At 42.4% G+C, this 20,207-nt stretch overlaps 2 protein-coding genes across 3 annotated transcripts in view; both read left to right on the plus strand.

The window, feature by feature from the left end:
- The window catches only part of LOC139368552 (ras-related protein Rap-1b-like), a 13,843-nt gene extending 4,300 nt beyond the window's left edge, over positions 1-9,543 (plus strand). Inside the window, exons 2-9 of one of the 2 annotated variants that reach the window (XM_071107571.1) lie at positions 1,038-1,184; positions 6,244-6,332; positions 7,315-7,383; positions 7,468-7,524; positions 7,618-7,758; positions 8,200-8,343; positions 8,516-8,631; positions 8,804-9,543. In XM_071107571.1, the coding sequence (XP_070963672.1) occupies positions 6,276-6,332; positions 7,315-7,383; positions 7,468-7,524; positions 7,618-7,758; positions 8,200-8,343; positions 8,516-8,602 (555 nt within the window). In that variant the 5' untranslated portion in view covers positions 1,038-1,184; positions 6,244-6,275 and the 3' untranslated portion in view covers positions 8,603-8,631; positions 8,804-9,543. The remainder of the gene's footprint in view (positions 1-1,037; positions 1,185-6,243; positions 6,333-7,314; positions 7,384-7,467; positions 7,525-7,617; positions 7,759-8,199; positions 8,344-8,515; positions 8,632-8,803) is intronic. The other variant, XM_071107572.1, reaches the window with a different exon arrangement.
- Positions 9,544-13,587: 4,044 nt separating this feature from the next.
- Positions 13,588-19,632, plus strand: LOC139367638 (XK-related protein 7-like). The gene is made up of 3 exons (XM_071105907.1): positions 13,588-14,144; positions 16,444-16,643; positions 17,212-19,632. Exons 1-3 carry the CDS (start codon positions 13,612-13,614, stop codon positions 18,168-18,170), a joined length of 1,692 nt encoding a protein of 563 aa, XP_070962008.1. The 5' UTR covers positions 13,588-13,611; the 3' UTR covers positions 18,171-19,632.
- Positions 19,633-20,207: the final 575 nt, after the last annotated feature.

The following is a 20,207-nucleotide window of genomic DNA, read 5'->3' on the forward strand; positions in this document are numbered from 1 at the left end:
TAGCTAGGCTAACTACTGGAACTACACAACTTTTTAAAATGTACTTTTTCGTTATCGGACTTGCCTAATTCTCACTTGAAGCTGTTTTGGGGTTTAATTAATAGGCTAAATTCCATTAATCCGTTACACATTCTGTTAACATATGACCCCAAAGTGATTTGTTCTTGCAATTTGTAGTCTGACAATACAGATTTACTGATGACACATTTTCACAATGTAGTTTGGATGAACTACCTCATCAAAGTAACTTTAGTTAGGTAAACTATAGTTTTCTTAAGAGTAGCTTTAGTCTAGTGTAACTTCTTCCAATGTGAAGTAATTGGTAGCTTGGTAAACTCAATTTTCAGAGAAGCTTCCCCAACACAGCACGGTAGCATGCACACAATAATGTGATTATTGTGGATAGTCAGGTTAATGTAATAGTCCTGTTTACATGACAGACACATGAAATCAGGCTACTGATGGGACTTTTGATCAATGTAGGAAATACCCAATCAAAATAAACAGTCTACCACTGACTTATTTTTGAGAAGACTTTGATTTCTGAGTTCTGACGAAAAGTTTGTATGTGAACAATATTTATAAGATGATGCATACGTTCAGTTTTTCAGAACTCACTTCACTCGCACATAAGAGGGATGCTTGCGCTACCACACACTGGCAAATGCGCAAATCAAATATCCAGCTGGAGCGATGATTAAGCTGTTACCATGTCCTAATCATTTGAAAGATTGCTCAGAAAACCAGGTGTTTTAATCGGCGTATGATTACCTCGATTATGACATTACGCCAATTAAGATAAGCAGAGTAAGGTGTTTACGTGACTAACGCCATACTCGGCATTTTGTCATAATCAGTTTAATATTGAATTATTAGTGTGCATGTAAACATACTCACCGATGAGTAGATTATTCAGGCTAATGTACACCTACTGTTTGGCAATGTGTGTCCCACTCCCAACTCTGTCAAAGTGCAGGCCTAAGATTATTCACAAAAAGTTAAATGCAATTTATATATTTCTTCTGTCTTTTTCCTAGTTTTGTGGGGATTCTTTGGAGTAGCCTAGCTCCTTTGGCTCCCAACACAGCATCCACACCTGCCCACAGATGTCAGTGTGTCCTGGGAACTGCTAGCCTTCCCTCACTAGATGTAGTGGGGAGTTGTCCTTTCCAGCCTTGAGCACAGTAGGTTATGTCCTTAGAGTGGGTGTTTTTGCTATAAAATGAGTTTCAGTGCAGAAACTAGGCTATTCTATGCTGACTGGGAACGCACCACTCACAGAGCATTAGTAAAACATAAAATAACATGTAGGCTTATGTTAAGAGAATACTGGTTCTGAACCCTCACTGACTTATAACATTTCAAGATGCTGTGCAGTGGGCATGGTGGATTTGCCAAATTCTTGTCAACATGGAGACACTCACCATATCAGCTGTGTTTTGCAGGAATACTGACATTGGGATTGACCATGTGAAGTTCTACAGGCATTTGCAGTGATCTACTAAAGTATTGGGGACAGGGAAACTTTGTTGTTATTTGGGCTCTTGTTCTTCAGCGCTTTAGATTTGAAATGGTACAATGACTGAGGTTAAATTGCAGACAAATATACAACCAAACTTCTATTTTTGGTGTAAATGGAATGTTATACTGCAGAAGGGTCCAGACACATTTTTTGTGATGACATGTTTTTGAGAAACTTACCCCAAACAGCAAATCACTTCCTCATCCTTATTGTGTAGTATGGGGGCCCTGAAAAAATATGAACCAAATCTAAAAACATACCCAAAAAACATATTTTTACAAATGGCTAAGCTCTCAGTATAGTGATGCAGGTTTTTAGGTGTTGTACACATGAAGTTGTCAATCTGAACTTTATCGACAATGTTATAGTCCCTTTTGCACGATTCAAGCCGTCTCGAGTGGTTCCATTTACTGTGTAGCCTGCTGCTACAGGTAACTGCCAAAAATAAAGGAAACATCAACATATAGTGCCTTAATAGGGCTTTGGCCTGCCAGAACAGCTTCAATGTACCTTGGCATAGATTCTACAAGTGTCTGGAGCTTCTTGTGTGGAAGCACCCCATGCTTTTAATATACTTTTTATCCCTCATTTACTCAAGTGTTTCCTTTATTTTGTCAGTTACCTGTAAAATGGACAGAGGGGTATTGCTCGAGTCACAACAAAATGGAATATAACATTGCGGGTAAAGTTTGGATTGACACAATTTCATGTGTACAACATCTAAAGACTTGCATCGCTATACTGAGAGCTTTGCTGTTTTTAAAAGGATGTATTTGGGTGTTTTGGAGCCTCTGGGTGTTTTTGGAGCTTTTGTTCATGTCATTTTATGGGCCACTATACTACACAACGAGGATGAGGACGTGATTTAAAAAACGTCACAATACATTTGTCTGGACCTTTCTATAACATGCCATTGACATACAAAGTAGAGATTTGGTTGTAAAAAATAACTTCTCCTTTAATTTGATGGTATTTTCATACCTATCAGGTGAAAAGTTGAGAAATTACAGCGCATTTTGTACATAGTCCCCACATTTTTAGGGGAATGTATTGGGACAAATTCACATACACTGAGTGTACAAAACATTAGGAACACCTGCTCTTTCCATGACAAAATCCCTTATTGATGTCACCTGTTAAATCAACTTTAATCAGTGTAGATGAAGGGGAGGAGACAGGTTAAAGTTAGATGCACAAATATCATATCCCCAAGATATGCAAACCTCTTACCATTACAATAAAAGGATAGGCTAGCATTTTTTTTTTGGGGGGGGGGGTATATGATATTTCTCCCAAACTTTCATACTTATTCACGATTCATTCAGGATTATCTGTAATCATGGTAGCATCCACATGAAGGTAGATGTGTTTAGAAACCTATTCTAGTCACAATAAAAGTGACTCCAAAATGACACTACATTATTTATCATTCGTTTCTATTGGGCACAAAATAATCTGAAACACAACCAAAACAAACAGAAAATGCATCCAACAAATTGAGTCACAAGCTTGATGTAGTCATTCTGTTCTATGAATATGGGGCCAAATACTTAACTTTTTACTACTTTAATAAACATACAGTGGGGAGAACAAGTATTTGATAACCTGCAAAATCAGCAGTGTTTCCTACTTACAAAGCATGTAGAGGTCTGTCATTTTTATCATAGGTGCACTTCAACTGTGAGACGGAATCTAAAACAAAAATCCAGAAAATCACATTGTATGATTAAGTAATTAATTAGCATTTTATTGCATGACATATCAGAAAAGCAGAACTTAATATTTGGTACAGAAACCTTTGTTTGCAATTACAGAGATCATACTTTCCTGTTTCCTGTAGTTCTTGACCAGGTTTGCACACACTGCAGCAGGGATTTTGGCCCACTCCTCCATACAGACCATCTCCAGATCCTTCAGGTTTCGGGGCTGTTGCTGGGCAATACAGACTTTCAGCTCCCTCCAAAGATTATCTATTGGGTTTAGGTCTGGAGACTGGCTAGGCCTCTATAGGACCTTGAGATGCTTCTTACCGAGCCACTCCTTAGTTGCCCTGGCTGTGTGTTTCGAGTCGTTGTCATGCTGGAAGACCCAGCCACGACCCATCTTCAATGCTTTTACTGAGGGAAGGAGGTTGTTGGTCAAGATCTCACGATACATGGCTCCATCCATCCTCCCCTCAATACGGTGCAGTCGTCCTGTCCCCTTTGCAGAAAAGCATCCCCAAAGAATGTTTCCACCTCCATGCTTCACGGTTGGGATGGTGTTCTTGGGGTTGTACTCATCCTTCTTCTTCCTCCAAACATGGCGAGTGGAGTTTAGACCAAAAAGCTCTATTTTTGTCTCATCAGACCACATGACCGTCTACCATTCCTCCTCTGGATCATCCAGATGGTCATTGGAAAACTTCAGACGGGCCTGGACATGCGCTGGCTTGAGCAGGGGGACCTTGCGAGCGCTGCAGGATTTTAATCCATGACGGCGTAGTGTGTTACTAATGGGTTTCTTTGAGACTGTGGTCCCAGCTCTCTTCAGGTCATTGACCAGGTCCTGCCGTGTAGTTCTAGGCTGATCCCTCACCTTCCTCATGATCATTGATGCCCCATGAGGTGAGAGCTTGCAGACCGAGGGTGATTGACCGTCATCTTGAACTTCTTCCATTTTCTAATAATTGTGCCAACAGTTGTTGCCTTCTCACCAAGCTGCTTGCCTATTGTCCTGTAGCCCATCCCAGCCTTGTGCAGGTCTACAATTTTATCCCTGATGTCCTTACACAGCTCTCTGGTCTTGGCCATTGTGGAGAGGTTGGAGTCTGTTTTGAGTGTGTGGACAGGTGTCTCTTATACAGGTAACGAGTTCAAACAGGTGCAGTTAATACAGGTAATGAGTGGAGAACAGGAAGGCTTCTTAAAGAAAAACGAACAGGTCTGTGAGAGCTGGAATTCTTACTGGTTGGTAGGTGATCAAATACTTATATCATGCAATAAAATGCAAATTAATTACTTAAAAATCATACAATGTGATTTTCTGGATTTTTGTTTTAGATTCCGTCTATCACAGTTGAAGTGTACCTATGATAAGAATTCCAGACCTCTACATGATTTGTAAGTAGGAAAACCTGCAAAATCCGCAGTGTATCAAATACTTGTTCTCCCCACTGTATAAGTGAATTTATCCCAATACTTTTGGTCCCCTAAAATGCGGGGACTATGTACAATTTCTAAACAGTTCACCTGATATGGATGAAAATACCTTCAAATTAAAGCTGACAGTCTGCTCTTTAACCTCCTTGTCCATTGTATAATTTCAAATCCAAAGTGCTGGAGTACAGAGCCAAAACATCAACAAATGTGTGACTGTCCCAATACTTTTAGAGCTCACTGTATTTGCTTAAGCGCTACTCCAGATGTTTCACCTGTAATCAGTCAACTAAAGGCCATCAGATAAAAGTGAAATGTCTTTCTGAAACCTTTGTGACACATACTTTGTTTCGTATTCTTACTGCAGCTGTAGGTTTAACTTCTGCTTCTAAAAATGGGCTAATATCAGAAACAAACACAGAAGTGTCCTTTCTTGGTCTGGTCACTATTTAAGAAGCGCAATTGTCATTCTCTTACTATGATCTCTGTTCTGTTTGTTCTATATGCACATAATTTTCACAGAGGAAGGGGTGTATCGCAATGGCCTGAGGATTGAATGGACCTTTGTAACATCCCGCATACCGCCCAACTCTCATGCTGCTGCCGCTTGGAATTTGTTAGGTTTGCATAGCTAGATAATGATAGTGGGTTTGGATTATTTCTCTGCACAGCACATGAAATGTATTTTCTCATGGAGGAGTTTTTGCCTATGCCTGTTAGTAATTCCTATTGGACATAAAGAGACATTGCATCTTTTCCTCCAATAAATCAATGACAACACGTTGAAGCGATCCCACTTATTTTCAACGTGGTCCCGTTGGAATACAGACAAAATAAAACAATAACAAAGGTGTCATGGGGATAATATTCTGTAGAGAAAAGTTTCTCTTGGTAGGTGCCTCACGTTTCCATGGCTGGCTCCAAGACAGAACAGGAAACGATTACGGGATAGCTTTGTAATATCAAGTCATAAAAACTGATGAGTTTTTTTATAATGTTGTGCTATTTTAACAAGCCTTACTTCTCACCTTGCCAAGCTGATAGAGGCAGCGACGCCTCACCCCACATGGCCTTCTCCTATGCATGCTAATTAGATGAAGCTATTTGTGGCACTATGGCTATTGCCTACCGTCTCCATAGAGACTGAGCTTTTTGACCATTAGCATCAGTTCACTGTCACTCAAGTGTTATAGGGCGTCATTTTATAATGGGGAAATAAATCTCTGGGTCATCTTGTCTCTATTTGGTTTCTTCTTTTGAAAAGAAGGCCTTGTCATGCCGGCAGATGTACCTGGATAGTGAGTCAGAAAGGGAGCTCCTTCTTTTGGCAGAGGGGAGTTTCAGTTTCTGAATATGTATTGTCAAAGGGGATTACCGCGACAAAGCAGTTATGTTTAGGCTTGGCTATGTATAACTAAAGTAGTTAGATAATGGACGAGCCAAGGGAACCCACAATGTGGCGTCTAGAGCTGATGAAAACCGAAGGGAATTATTGGCTTCTCCTCATGTGTGGCCTGCAATGTGTAAAATTATATAAATAAGTAGGCCTAACCAATGTTCTCTCTCTTGTCTCATCTCTTGCAGACTTTTGCGCCGTCGAGTGAAGTAACCCCACCATGCGTGAATACAAGCTAGTGGTTTTAGGCTCAGGAGGTGTAGGCAAATCTGCACTGGTTAGTAGTAAAGGTTTCTGTTTTGAGTCATTCTGGGTGCATTGAGTGCAGGGCTTTAAAGTGTGACCATTTTGGTCGCATATGCCCCTAAATATTTTGCTGTGTGACTTGGAATTTCAATTTGGGAGCACCAGTGTGCACCTAGAACAAAAAATCAGCCAGATAATAATTGTTGTAATGATTAAGCTGCCCTAGAGAAAAAAACAGCTTGTCTGTAGCCCAAACCGTTGAAAAGTTGTGACCATATTACCGGCACTACGTTTTTTTTCCCCCTTCTATTGCGCATTGGCGCTGCAGCTGGATGCATCTCCATTGGCGGCCCATATTTTCCATTCATAAACCATGTCGCGGGCCATATTTTCCATTCATAAACCATGTCGCGGGCCATATTTTCCATTCATAAACCATGTCGCGGGCCATATTTTCCATTCATAAACCATGTCGCGGGCCATATTTTCCATTCATAAACCATGTCGCGGGCCATATTTTCCATTCATAAACCATGTCGCGGGCCGTTAACAACTTGTTCAGTCATGTTACTGCATTATGCAGCTCATTAGGAAACTGTTTTTGTTTCACAATGTTAGCTAACCTAATATTCCACAAATTACTTTGTCATTTCAATGACAGGTATTTGTATCCACATTTTTAACTTTTATAATAAACAGATGTTGTACCCTGGAAACAGATTAGTTTCCTGGGCACAACATGTGCTTCAAAAATATTGACAAGTCATATAGGCCCAATGAACGCTGTATCTAAATCAATTTAAAAAATCTTATTTTCTGGTGTCTTATTTTCCAGAAAATACGATTTAGGTACAGCCTTTATTGGGCCAATATGACTTATTTTTGAAGCACATGTTGTGCTACCAATGAAAATGTTTCATTTAGAGCCCTGATTGAGTGGCTGTTTTGATTTGGAGAATGTACGAGTCACTCTCTACATTCATGTTCTCCTCCCCTTGCCTTTTCTCTTCCAGACTGTCCAATTTGTACAGGGTATTTTTGTGGAAAAATATGACCCCACAATAGAAGACTCCTACAGAAAGGTAAGCTGCCCTATAGTTACCAACTTTTCAATTGCCACCACTGATGTCAAAATGCTACTAAAAGTTACTCCCTCTCTCCCACAGCAAGTTGAAGTGGATGGGCAGCAGTGCATGCTTGAAATCCTTGACACAGCTGGAACAGTAGGTAGAATGTGTCCATGTTAGCCATGGTGACAGATTTTAACAGTAAATATGACCAGTATGTCATGGAGTCTTTCCTCTGCTGTTCTACAGGAGCAGTTCACAGCGATGAGGGACTTGTACATGAAGAACGGTCAAGGCTTCGCTCTTGTATACTCCATCACGGCGCAGTCCACATTTAATGATCTACAGGACCTTCGGGAACAGATCCTAAGAGTAAAGGACACTGAGGATGTGAGTATTGTAGCTTATCAGGGCTCAGTCATTGTCATTGACGTGCTTCCAACACTTGGGCCTCGTTGTCAATGCATTTATTACAGCTGCTATGAAATCTATGATACGTTTATGATTTATATGCAATTTTAATGGTGTTTTAAATGAAGGAGTGTGTTGGCTCTTAACTTGTAATCCTACTGCTCTGAGAGCCATAGGTTCTCTCAATAGGGTATTCTCTGTGCGGGAAGAGCATAGCAATAACAAAGTAGAAATGTCATGAGAGATGTTTGCCAGTTTCAGTTTAGCTCTTATTTCTGCCACATGCAGAGTTTGTACATTATTGATTTGTTGTCACGTTATGGAGACTTATATGGCCTATATTTTAGCTTTGGAAAGCAACAGGGTAAAGAGCTATAGTCTCTCATTGTCTTCTATCTATTTCTCATTATTTTGTATCAGGTCCCCATGATCCTGGTGGGCAACAAGTGTGACCTGGAGGATGAGCGTGTGGTGGGCAAGGAGCAGGGTCAGAACCTGGCCAGACAGTGGAACAACTGTGCCTTTCTAGAGTCCTCAGCTAAATCAAAGATCAACGTTAATGAGGTAAGCCCCACCGCTTTCATTTCCAGTCACCTGAACTGAATGAATGTATTTTACGTCTCGGAGTTGACGAGAATTGCAATAAGAATATACATCTCATTAAGTAAACAAGTGTGATTATCTGGGGCTTACAACAAATGTATCTCTAACTACTGGCTCCTTTGGTCTGCTTTAGATTTTCTATGACCTGGTCAGACAGATCAATAGGAAAACACCGATAGAAAGGAAGAAGGAAAAGAAGTCAAATTGCACACTGCTCTGAAGCTCCCCCTTAGAGCAGCTCTGAGCCAAGTGAGTGGGCTAAGATGGGATCCAATGGGTGAAATGGAATCTGTGTCTAATGTTATCATCGTCCCATGAGTATGGCACCAGCTAATGTACTTGCATTGATATATTTGTTTTCTGTCAGAATAAACTGAAAAAAGGAATAAAAAAAGTACCTGTCCTCTGTCTCTTCCTGTAGGAAGCTGCAATACAATACTGGTGCCCAGTTGGAAGGTGCCAGCATTTCAAGCCCTTTCAATAACGAATGGAGATGTTTGACAATAGCAGAAAAGTAATTCTCTACTTCACCACTCTAATAATGGAGGATTCTTCATGGATACTCTTTGCTTTGTAATGGTTAAGAAATCTAGACCTTTTTCTCTCTTTTTAATTTTGTCAATGGGACAGCCTTGTGATGAAGAGTTTTCCCTTTCCCCTGTTTTATAAATTACAATTTAAAACAAAGAAGACTACCAAGCAATTTATTGTGGATTTGGACAATTAGGTTGTTTGCAGATATTTTCATATCTTTGGCTCATTTCAAAATGTTTGCAAAATAAATCATGGTAAATATTGGCCCTTTTCATTACCTTACCCATCTGCACTAATTGTGTCAACAGTAATGCATCAACTTCCATGTTTTCTTTCTCCTATTACTTTTAAGAAGTTGTATTCATCAAATAACATATTTACTAAGTGACTTTGTTTTATTTGGGAAGCTGCAAGGCTTTTGTTTTTCCCATAATATATTCTTGTTTTGTTTTTTTGAATAATGAAGCTGTGGGAAGTGTGTTTTATAGAATAGGGGAAATAAGGAGACTTGATTTCTGTCTTGAGGTTGAAAATATGTTGTACTAAACCAACTCTATTGTGTCTTGTTACCTTGTCGCAAATGATTTTCCAGCTTTTATGAATGATAAAAAATGTACATTTTCATTATCTCTTGTCAATGCATTTTATTTTCTCTATACATGATGATGATCAATAGTTGTGAAGAATTTTTGCCTGTTGCAAGTCTCTAGTGTTTTGCGGGAACATTAAATGATTGTTGGCATAGAATTAGAATGAGACAGCTCGCCTTTCTGAAATACAGCCATTTCGCATCGTTACTGATGCGCCAACTGCTGCCTCCAATCGTCACAGTTCATCCTGTCTAATTCAGGCCCATTATTTTTAGCCTGATTTAGAGTTTCCTTTTTTTAAATGATATGATTTAAAAGCCTGATAACATATCCTAGAAAATGACCGATGCAGCAGACAAGCTCGAGGTGTTCACATGCAGGAATTGGAGAAATTCAACAGCAGTGGCTCTTCATGAGACGTGGCCACAGCAAAAGGCCTACTACTTGGCTTATGAGGAACCACCCAAGCAGGTGCAGGGTGTGTGCCAGGCTTGCTGAGCGGAAAGGCAGACAAGTCACCTGTTATTGTTCTGCAACGGCAACAGGGTTCGCTTCCGCGGCTGTGTCACGAATGTCAGACCTAGCTGACTAAACTCAACTCCATGGTGAAGGAAGTTACTGATGAACTCCACCAATGGGGTTGAGCAGATTCCAGGCTTTGTGGAATTCAGCTCCGACTACATCAATTCGCCCAAGCTCAATACTTAAAAAATGTTTAATTATGAAATGCTTTACCTTGTACCTATGTTTGTCCTCTGTGGTGAATGCCTTTGTTAGCAGAAATCCATACTTTTTCAATAAACGTTAATCAAATACAAACCCCCAAACAAACGACCTGCTGTCGTGAGCTGCTCAGCTTGGCACTCTTATTGTCGCTTCAAAAGCAGCTAAATCTGTGGGAAGCTGCAAAGGAAATGGGGAAGAAGGGTGTTTAATCTGGCCACTGTGCCCAGGTTAATGAGGCCACATTGACGAAAAAGGCCTCCAAAGAAGTAAATTAATCCAATCAGCTGAATAATTATTCAGAATGGATAACTTTTTTCTCCATGTATATATTTCATATTAAACTGTGATTATATTTTCTCAAAATAGTAGAAACAAGTTTAAAGTTTTATTAGGACATCAACATTGATGGAGCAATTCCCATACCAGACAGTCAGGATGCTCTTGATTGTGCAGCGGTAGTATTTGAGGAAGACTGTGCTTCTACACTTGCATTGCTTGCTGTTTGGGGTTTTATGCTGGGTTTCTGTACAGCACTTTGTGACATCAGCTGATGTAAGAAGGGCTTTATAAATACATTTGATTGATTGATTGATTGACCTGGGGCGACATGCCAAATTTCTTCAGCGGCCTTAGGAAGTAGAGACGCTGCTGTGCCTTCTTGGTGAGTGGTGGTGGGGTTGGTCCATGACAAGTTCTCTGTGATGTGGACTCCGAGGAACTTGTGACACTGCTGCAGTCCCGTTGATGTGGAATGGGGCATGTTCCCTCGGCTTTCTGAAATCAACTATCAACTCCTTGGTTTGCTGATGTTGAGGGAAAGGTTGATTCAACAATGCCAGTTCTCTTACCTCCTCGCTATAGGCTGACTCGTTGTTGGTTAACAGGCCTACAACCGTTGTGTCATCAGCAAACTTGATGATGGGGGTTGGTGTCGTGCAAAGCCACACAGTCGTGGGTGAATAGGGAGTAGAGGACTTAGGACACACCCCTGGGGGGACCCTGTGTTAAGAGTGTTCACAATCCTCACAGCCTGTGGTCTGCCCGTTCGGAGGTTCAAGATCCAGTTGCAGAGGGATGTGTCCAGACCCAGGGCTTGGCAACAATAGTGTTGAATGCTGAACTGTAACTACAGTTAATGAACAGCATTCTCACATAGGTGTTTCTCTTGTGCAGATGTGTGATTTGGTTGTGGAGCCAATAAGAATCATTGGGATTGATTCTGCTGACATTAAATGCTGCAGTACGGGCTTTCAACATTGTACAGATATCTCTGTTTATCCAAGGTTTTTGGTTGGGGCGTGTAGGCAAATTGGAGTGGGTCCAGTGTCCCTAGCCTTGAAGTTCATTGAGTGCCGCCTTGGTGTTTGCTTGTAGCGGTATGTACACAGTTATGATAATAACACATTCATTCCCTCTGCATATAGTGGGTTCTGCATTTTAACATCAAGAAACTCCAGGCTGGGCGAACAGCAGTTGCAATGTTTTTAACTTTGATACACCAGGAATTGTTTGAGAAAACATGCCTCTCACCCTGATTTACCAGAATAGAAGAATCAAGTGTACGTAAGCCATGTCTCAGTAAAAAGAGACAGCATATCCTGATGTCCGTCTGCGATTGAATCACCCACGGACTGGTTTATAATAATATACTATTCTACCCTGAAGAGTTTGCGTGCATTGTTTCACACGATATGATTGTAAAAGTGACTTTGATTGAAATTAAGTTGCAGCAATGAGATGCTTTCAGAGCGGGGCAGAGAAAAGAAAAATAAAGATTTAATTTGAACAGAAAAATTACAAATTTCTTTAGTAAAAAGACAGGTGCTGGTGATAATACTGCCATTGTTGTCGAAGCAGAGGACATGTACAGCATCAGATACTTGGGATACATACACTGAGTGCACAAAACTTTAGGAACACTTACTCTTTCCTTGACATAGACTGACTAGGTGAATCCAAGTGACAGATAAAATCCCTTATTGATGTCACCTGTTAAATTCACTTCAATCAGTGTAGATGAAGTGGGGGAGACAGGTTAAAGACGGATTTTTAAGCCTTGAACCAATTGAGACATGGTGTGCCATTCAGAGGGTGAATGGGAAAGCCACCTCTGCCTGGCCTCTGCCTGGGGCCTCCAAATCACTAAGTCCGCCCCTGCCACCAGTAGGTGTCAGTATAATTACAGACTGTACCAGGAGACATGGGCTCCCGAGTGGTGCAGTGGTCTAATGCACTACAGTCCCTGGTTTGAATCCAGGCTGTATCACATCAGGCTGTGATTGGGAGTCCCATAGGGTGGCGCACAATTGGTCCAGCGTCGTCCGGGTTAGGCCGGGGTAGGCCTTCATTGTAATTAAGAATTTGTTCTTAACCGACTTGCCTAGTTAAATAAAGGTTACATTTAAAAATATACATCATTAAATAGGGGCCTGCTTTTAGACAGGTTTGACAGGTCTATGTGTGTCACACCATCATAGTATGCCTTTCTTGGTATTTAATAGGTAGTCTATTAAGACATGTTTCCAGTACAGTATCTTTGTGGCACATGGATCATGTAGGCCTTAACTACACAGAGGAGCAACAATCTCCTTTACAGCAAATTAGGCCTACTCATATAAAGCAAAGTACTGAATGCACTTGCAAAATGACATTTTAACATCTGCTATGTTAGGTTTCCCCACCTGGCAGCGCACTAGTGATTTAATTTCGCCTCCAAAGTTTTCTGAGCCCCCCCACACATTTTTTTTTTCAATGGTCATTGTTGGACATAAAAGACAGTAAAAACACCAGGAACTCAGCTCCAAGTGATTTGAATTATTCCCGCTCATTCCCACTCATAATAGAGAGACTGGTGATCGTATACAAATATAAGCAAGGCTTGAAATTATTATATTTTAGTCAAACTAAACATTACATATGCAGTCTACAAATTATTTGTAATTATGTTCCGGGCCCCTGACCATCCGCTCAACATAAAATCGGCCCGGGGCTGAATCTAGTTGATGATCCGTGTGCTGTGTTGTCAAAACGGCCATCTCAGCACAGTTCGGTTCAGCACCGATGAAACGTCCAACTGTTTCATCATGGCTCCCCCTGCCAGTGCAAATGCAGTCTTAAAGAAAACCGCACAATCATTAATCGTATGATGATCTAGCGTGCTAACATTTTACTTTTAATTTTCTATCATGTGGTAGAGCTAAATAAATCACATTTTTCGTCAGGATTTATTATGAAATATCGTTTTCGCTTTCCCACCTCCCCTCTCCTTTCCTCCCTCCCATTCTCCCCCACACACTCAGGCATTCACACATATACGCGACCCCTCCCCCCTTCCATCATTTTCTCATCTCCCTTGCCCACTCTCTTCTCTAAAACAAACATGGCCGCTAAATCTGATGGTGCACCCGTCTCGTTGCGAAATGACATCCCGCCCGAGTGCCTGTCCGGTTCAGCTCAACGTTCGCCTCAGTGCCACCCTGCTAGGAAACGCTACTCGCTCCTCGACTGTAGCTGGACGATATGTGCACTTTTGGTGTTCTTTTCGGACGGGGCCTCAGACCTGTGGCTGGCCGCGGACTACTACCTCAGGCGGAACTACTGGTGGTTTGCATTGACACTGGTCTTCGTGATAGTTCCGTCTGTGGTGGTTCAGGTGTTGAGTTTTAGGTGGTTCGCCTATGATTATTCGGATACCAACGACAGTAGCACAGCCGCAGCTGCCGTGGTCGCAGCATCCGGAGCGAAGAGCCATTTCAGCACCAAGGACAGCGAGCAAGGGGGCGCTGGCCGCGATGCTGCGGTCGGGGCATTGCCTACGACCGGCACTATGGGAGGCGCCCGGGGCTGCTGCAGAGCCTTTATGTGGCTCTTTCAATGCTTCATCCATATATTTCAGCTAGCACAGGTCTGGAGGTAAGATCACTCATACACGGATACTGTCCTGGCTTGAACGTGTGTGTGTGTGTGTGTGTGTGTGTGTGTGTGTGTGTGTGTGTGTGTGTGTGAGAGAGAGAGAGAGAGAGAGAGAGACGGGGTTCTGCTTAGATGGTGATCGAAACATTATTATATCCCTACTAGGCTACTATGTTTGGGTTTGTTGTAACAGCTCAATTTGAAACATTATTGTTAAAACATCTCCTAATTTCAGCCTTTTCCCTACTAAACTAAACTCGCCCAGAGAAGGCTACTCTATTCACAAAGTCGATATGTCTTTTGTATCGCTTTCTTTGACGTCTGGTAACGAGGTTAGGGAGTTGTAGGCTCCTCCCCCCTCACGAGCTTCTAGGTCAATAATCTCCCGGGGAAAATCGTCTACTCATCCACACCATTCGCTTTATGAACACACACATCCCATTTGTCTTTCTTCCATCGTTTGAGTGTGAAAGTGTCAGATCTTCTGTGAGATGGGGAGTGTTAGGATTTGATATCAGGACATGGATTTCCTATGTTATGGATTTTCTATCTATGCCATGCATGCCAAAATTATTGTGAAAAATAGGCTAGACATGTTAGGAGGATGTAACAAATATATCTTAGCCTCATTACATTTCACAGTGCAAATATATTGCTCTGTAGGTCTACAGATACAGTAGTCTTCAGAATCAGCCACAGAAGTAGTAGTCTTGGAATCAGCCATAGTCTGTGATGATTGGTTTTGACAGGCTCTAGCTGTTGCCTTGAACTGTAGTGAGAAGATTGGTAGGCTAATAGTATTCACAGCAGCCAGTGATATGGACCTCAGAGGCAAATAATTAATTATCTATGTCCTTCTATCCCCCACCCTCTCTCTCTCTCTCTTTCTCTCTCTATCATTGTTCCCCTGGGACAGAAAGTAAGTTTACATAGCTAGGCAACTGTATGTCAATTACATGTGAGGGATCGACCTTCAGGTCAATTCACTGTCACTTGAATGAGTCTGCCGGCACATGATCTACTGTAGAAACACTGTTTGAATAGACAACCACACCATAATTTCTTTCTTTGCAAAATCAGTTTTCACTGCATCTGTATCTTTAAACTCTGCATCATTGGGAAAGGTTTGTAAGCAAGTGTTTCACTGTAAAGTCTACGCCAGTTGAATTCAGTGCATGTGATGAATCAAATTTGTTTTGATTTGATTTTAGATTACTCCATGGGCAGGATTTACATATTCTTTATTTCCTGGTATAGATTGAGACACGGTACAGTCCCATCTGAGGAGTCTATTGAAAGTCTCTGAGACAAAGTGGTATTAGCTGTAATGCCATTAAAGCTGTTGTGTGTGCTCTGTTCCATGCTGCTGGTCTTGGACTGGCGTGTCTGCACATTAAAGAGGATTACCATTGAGTGTTTTACCCTCAGGTGTTAACTCTGGAATGAACTGTCACTGATACACAGACAGACAGGTGCACTGGGGTAGAGGCGAGTAAAGGCTAGTGATGCTGATCTGGGGTCAGCAAAGCATGTTGTCATTATATTTAAATCAGCTTGGATGATATTAGATGGGAGTGGCATGGCAGGATGCTTTTGGATCACTTTGAATGAGAATAATCATCAGTGGGAAACAAAAGCATGCATTTATGTGTGTGCTGTGTGTATATGACATCCCCAGGCAGAGGAAACCAGAACAGAAAGGGTTATACTAACTCCCTCCTGGTTCACTGGGCTCATTGAGATACTATAGGACAGGGCTCTGTTTTGTCCCATCCTCCCTCTAGCCATCACCAAGCCACATTTAGTTCCTGTTCCTCCATCACAGAGACACATTTCTCTTTCACACAATCACTCAGAGGTAATGACGCATGACAAAAACAGTCACTCCATTTAGAGAGGTTGATGTCAAATGAGAAAGTATTATTTTATATTGTCAAAGCGATCACTTCTGTAGCCTGGAGAGGACAGGGTGAAGTGACCAGACCGATTCAGGCTCAGTGGCACTCTACCAAGAGACAAACTATTACCCGTTTTTCTGTCTGGATGGAGTGACAGCTCCCAGGCTGTCTGGAGAGTTGGAAGTTCAGTTGCTAGAATGAGGCTGAACTAAGGCTGCAATGAGCCATCTGTCTTGGAATGGTGCTGTCATGTGGATATAACAGATTGATATGGAGTGTTTCTTGATAGCTGGAGATTCTTCTCTCGCAAAAAAATGTGACATGATTCCAATATCATACTCATGCCCTTCCCTCTCTGTCCCTATCCCCCCACCTCCCTTTTCCTGCCTGATGTTCCACAGGTATGTCCATGCCTTGTACTTGGGGGTGCAGAGTCGCTGGCGTGGGGACCATGAGCGCCGTCATTTCTACTGGCGCATGATGTTTGAGAGCGCTGACATCAGCATGCTGCGCCTGCTGGAGTCCTTCCTGAAGAGCGCCCCCCAGCTGGTCCTGCAGCTAAGCATCATGGTCCAGGCCAGTCAGGTCCTCCCGCTGCAGGGTGAGTCACGGTCTGAACACAAATACTGTCTTGAACCTTAATAATTACTAGTGGCATGACCATCTCAAACTCCCCAATACAATCCACTGTGATGGCCTATCCTTGACATTGACAGGTCCTTTACCGTACTAATCACCATCTCAAACTATCCAGTATCTTGACACATTCTATACCCAAACCCATTTATATTGCTTATGTCTATACCTTAATAATCACTCACTAGTGACATCACCCTCTGAAACTCCCCTAAACGTGACATCACTCAGTCAGAACTGCCAGATTTTCAATCCACAACATCCTTCATTTAAAAATGCCTACACAAAGATGGGTGAAAGCTGACACAAATTCTGGCATACTGGTCTGGATTGTAGGAATGTTTCCCCGGCCTGAAGCATTCCTTAGACTACAAAGGAGCGTTCTGCTTCACATGACACTCAGCTCAGCAGCGAGTTCTTTTAATCTCATGACTGCCAGACCCTTTTACACTGCTAAACCTCTACTTTTCTTTCCTGTCTCTCTCTCTTTCTGCCTGCCTCCTGTCTCTCCCTGCCTCTATCTCTCTCTCCAGGCCTCTCAGCCTCTGCCTCGCTGGTGTCCCTGTCCTGGATGATCGCCTCCTACCAGAAGGTTCTGAGGGACTCCCGGGACGACAAGCTGCCCATGTCCTACAAGGCCGTCATTGTGCAAATTCTGTGGCACCTGTTTACCATCGGAGCCCGTACGATGGCCTTTGCCCTGTTCGCCTCCGTATTCCAGCTCTACTTTGGTATCTTCATTGTGGCCCATTGGTGCATCATGACATTCTGGATCATACAAGGCGAAACAGACTTCTGCATGTCCAAATGGGAGGAGATCATCTATAACATGGTGGTCGGCATTGTGTATGTCTTCTGTTGGTTTAGCGTGAGGGAGGGGCGCACACGCTGCCGTATGCTCGTCTACAGTGTGGTTGTATTTATTGAGAACGTGGCACTCACCACATTCTGGTATCTGTACCGCGCCCCACAGACGTCAGACTTCAATGCCCTGCTCACAGTGTGTATGGTGGCCAGTAGCTATGCTCTGGGCACCTTCTTTATGTTTGTATACTACTGCCTGCTGCACCCTGACGGTCCTATCTCAGGGTGGGGATGGGGGGTGCCGGAGGAGATAGCAGTGGAGTCCTGCCTTTCCCCAGCTTCCTCTCTCCCTCCAGATGTAGTGGCCAGCCCCCCCAGGACCCTGCAGAGGACTAAAGGGGGAGACCGTGAGCAGATGGGAGGGGCTAACTCAGACGTGTTTCTGGTACGAACACTTAAAAGAGGAGTCAAGGCTACTCTCCCACCCCTTGCCCCTAGTACAGAGGGGCCAGTCATCCGTATTGACTTGCCCAGGAAGAAGTACCCTGCCTGGGATGCCCACTTCATCGACCGCCGGCTGCGCAAAACCATCCTGGTGCTCGAGGGTGCTGCTCCGGTCACACCAAGGATCCAGTACCGCTGTCTAGGCTCTCCCACAGAGGTGATGGAGTATGAGACCACGGTGTGAACCGCAGAGAGTGCTGTTACTCAACTGGCGTCCAGCCAGCCGGTAAGGCCCCACAGTGGCACACAGCTGACTAACTCCCACTGAGGATCAGTTCTTCTCCAGTTCTGCTCTGTCGCCCGTCGGTGTTGTGAAGCATCAAGGGTACACTGACATGGAGAGGTGGAGTGTGTCCAAATGTTTTCACATCAAAGGTCTGGGACAGATACACAATGTCTAATGTGGCTTAAGTAGGTGACTAAGTGAGGTGTGTATTTTGGTGTCAGTATAATTTCTCAGGTTAGGGGGATGGTACAGGGAGGGTTATGGGCCAGGGGTCAGAGGTTAGGGATCAGTGAACATGCAGAGGGACACAGAAAGAGGAGCTGGGCTTTGTGGCTAGCTGTCAATCAGAGGGAAACCATCCTCAATGAACGTGCTTCAAAATAATGTCCTCTCAAGCCAAGACAAATACCATTAGAGACAATACCTAAACCTTATGAATACCTATGACAATATTTCTGTTAATTTATGATGATAATACACCATAACAGTAAATAAGTCAAATGGGTATGCTTAATACATATCCATCTATTTGAGCTACTGGAACAGGACATTTTGACCTGAAGATGACAATGGAATATCTTACTGCTGTGTGTGATTTGTCATAGCTATTTATGCATGTTTAAGTAATCTCAAAGCCTTAATAAGTTGTCTAAAATCCATAGGACGATTTCTAAAGAGCAAGGGAACTTGAAAAAATTGATTGAGATGAATGTTCAGTACACTATGTTTTCTACAGTTGGTGTGGTATTACAACAACATTCATGTAGTACAACAAATAGAAAGTAGGCTGGATACAGAATGTGCAGGATTGCTGCACCATGGATTGCTATATTATGTCTAACTTATCTGGACTCCGGATGCCATGTATAAAATAGTTTAGATTTCTCTCAATCTTCATGATGATGATACAGTATGTGCTTTTTGTGTATCTAGGTTGTCATTGCTCCATAAATAAGTGTTCTATCTGTCTAGCACTAAAAATTGAGCGTATTAACTTTAAATCCAGAAGAAGAAGACAGAACCATGTGGCTGAGAGGCTGAAACTGGGAGCAATTTTATGTGAGGAGCGGGTGCACATGTGTATGTTGTACATTGGGGTTCATATGATATTGTGTTGTAGAAAGATGCTGTCCAGTTAACTCAATTCTCCTGTTAGCACGCAGATGAATACAGTATCTCCACATAGCCACAGAACTATGAAGCCACGGCTCCATGTTGGTGCTATCTGTTGAGTCTGTGTATAACACCACGGCTTAACTTATACAGTGTTCTGGTCTGGATTCATCCATCAAACCATACTGGTTTGGCTGGGCTGTACCTCAAACACACATACCAGAATCAAAGCCTTAAACGGGTCTTTCCAGACTGTTGCTGGTCACTGCAGAAAAAAAGAACAAAGACTTTCATTATGTTGTTGTTGAGAAAATAAAGAGCAATGTGTTTACCTTCTATGACCAAGTCATTCTTTCAATGTGTGATTTTCAGTAACCAAATGCATCCACAGTTATCCAAAATATAGTTAATTATCCTAAATATACATACATGTACAGTACATGTGGGAACTGGAAATCTTTTAGGTCAGTTAAATACAGTTATCAAACTACTGTAGAATGGTTTAAATGTGAATCATACAATTAGACAGACGGACAGAGACAGATGGAGAGAAAGACCGAGCGAATCATTCTACTAAAGTGACAGATTGTTCTGATTAGATTGCCCAGTGGTAAACAGCTAAATCCTGTCTCATGTAGCAGTGGATCAGTGGATTATGAAACACTACTCTGTTGGCTGCTGGCACCTGAGTCCAGCCAGAGGTCATTGGGCCAGGTGGGGCTGTGTCCACAAAATGATTTATTATTTATCATCACTTTCAACAGAAAACAGTTCACTGCCCAGCCACTCTTATCTCATATAGGGGCACAATATTGAAAATCTGCAGCACAATGTAATTCAATATAAATGATCACAGACCTTCTCAATGTAGTTGGCTGTTAT

This window comes from Oncorhynchus clarkii, chromosome 16, assembly GCF_045791955.1.
Source record: "Oncorhynchus clarkii lewisi isolate Uvic-CL-2024 chromosome 16, UVic_Ocla_1.0, whole genome shotgun sequence".
NCBI classification, from domain to species: domain Eukaryota; kingdom Metazoa; phylum Chordata; class Actinopteri; order Salmoniformes; family Salmonidae; genus Oncorhynchus; species Oncorhynchus clarkii.

Coding starts and splice junctions, on each gene's coding strand:
- LOC139367638 (XM_071105907.1), top strand. CDS start 13,612: ATGGCCGCTAAATCTGATGGTGCACCCGTCTCGTTGCGAAATGACATC. Junction 14,145..16,443: donor CAGCTAGCACAGGTCTGGAG/GTAAGATCACTC, acceptor GATGTTCCACAG/GTATGTCCATGCCTTGTACT. Junction 16,644..17,211: donor TCAGGTCCTCCCGCTGCAGG/GTGAGTCACGGT, acceptor CTCTCTCTCCAG/GCCTCTCAGCCTCTGCCTCG.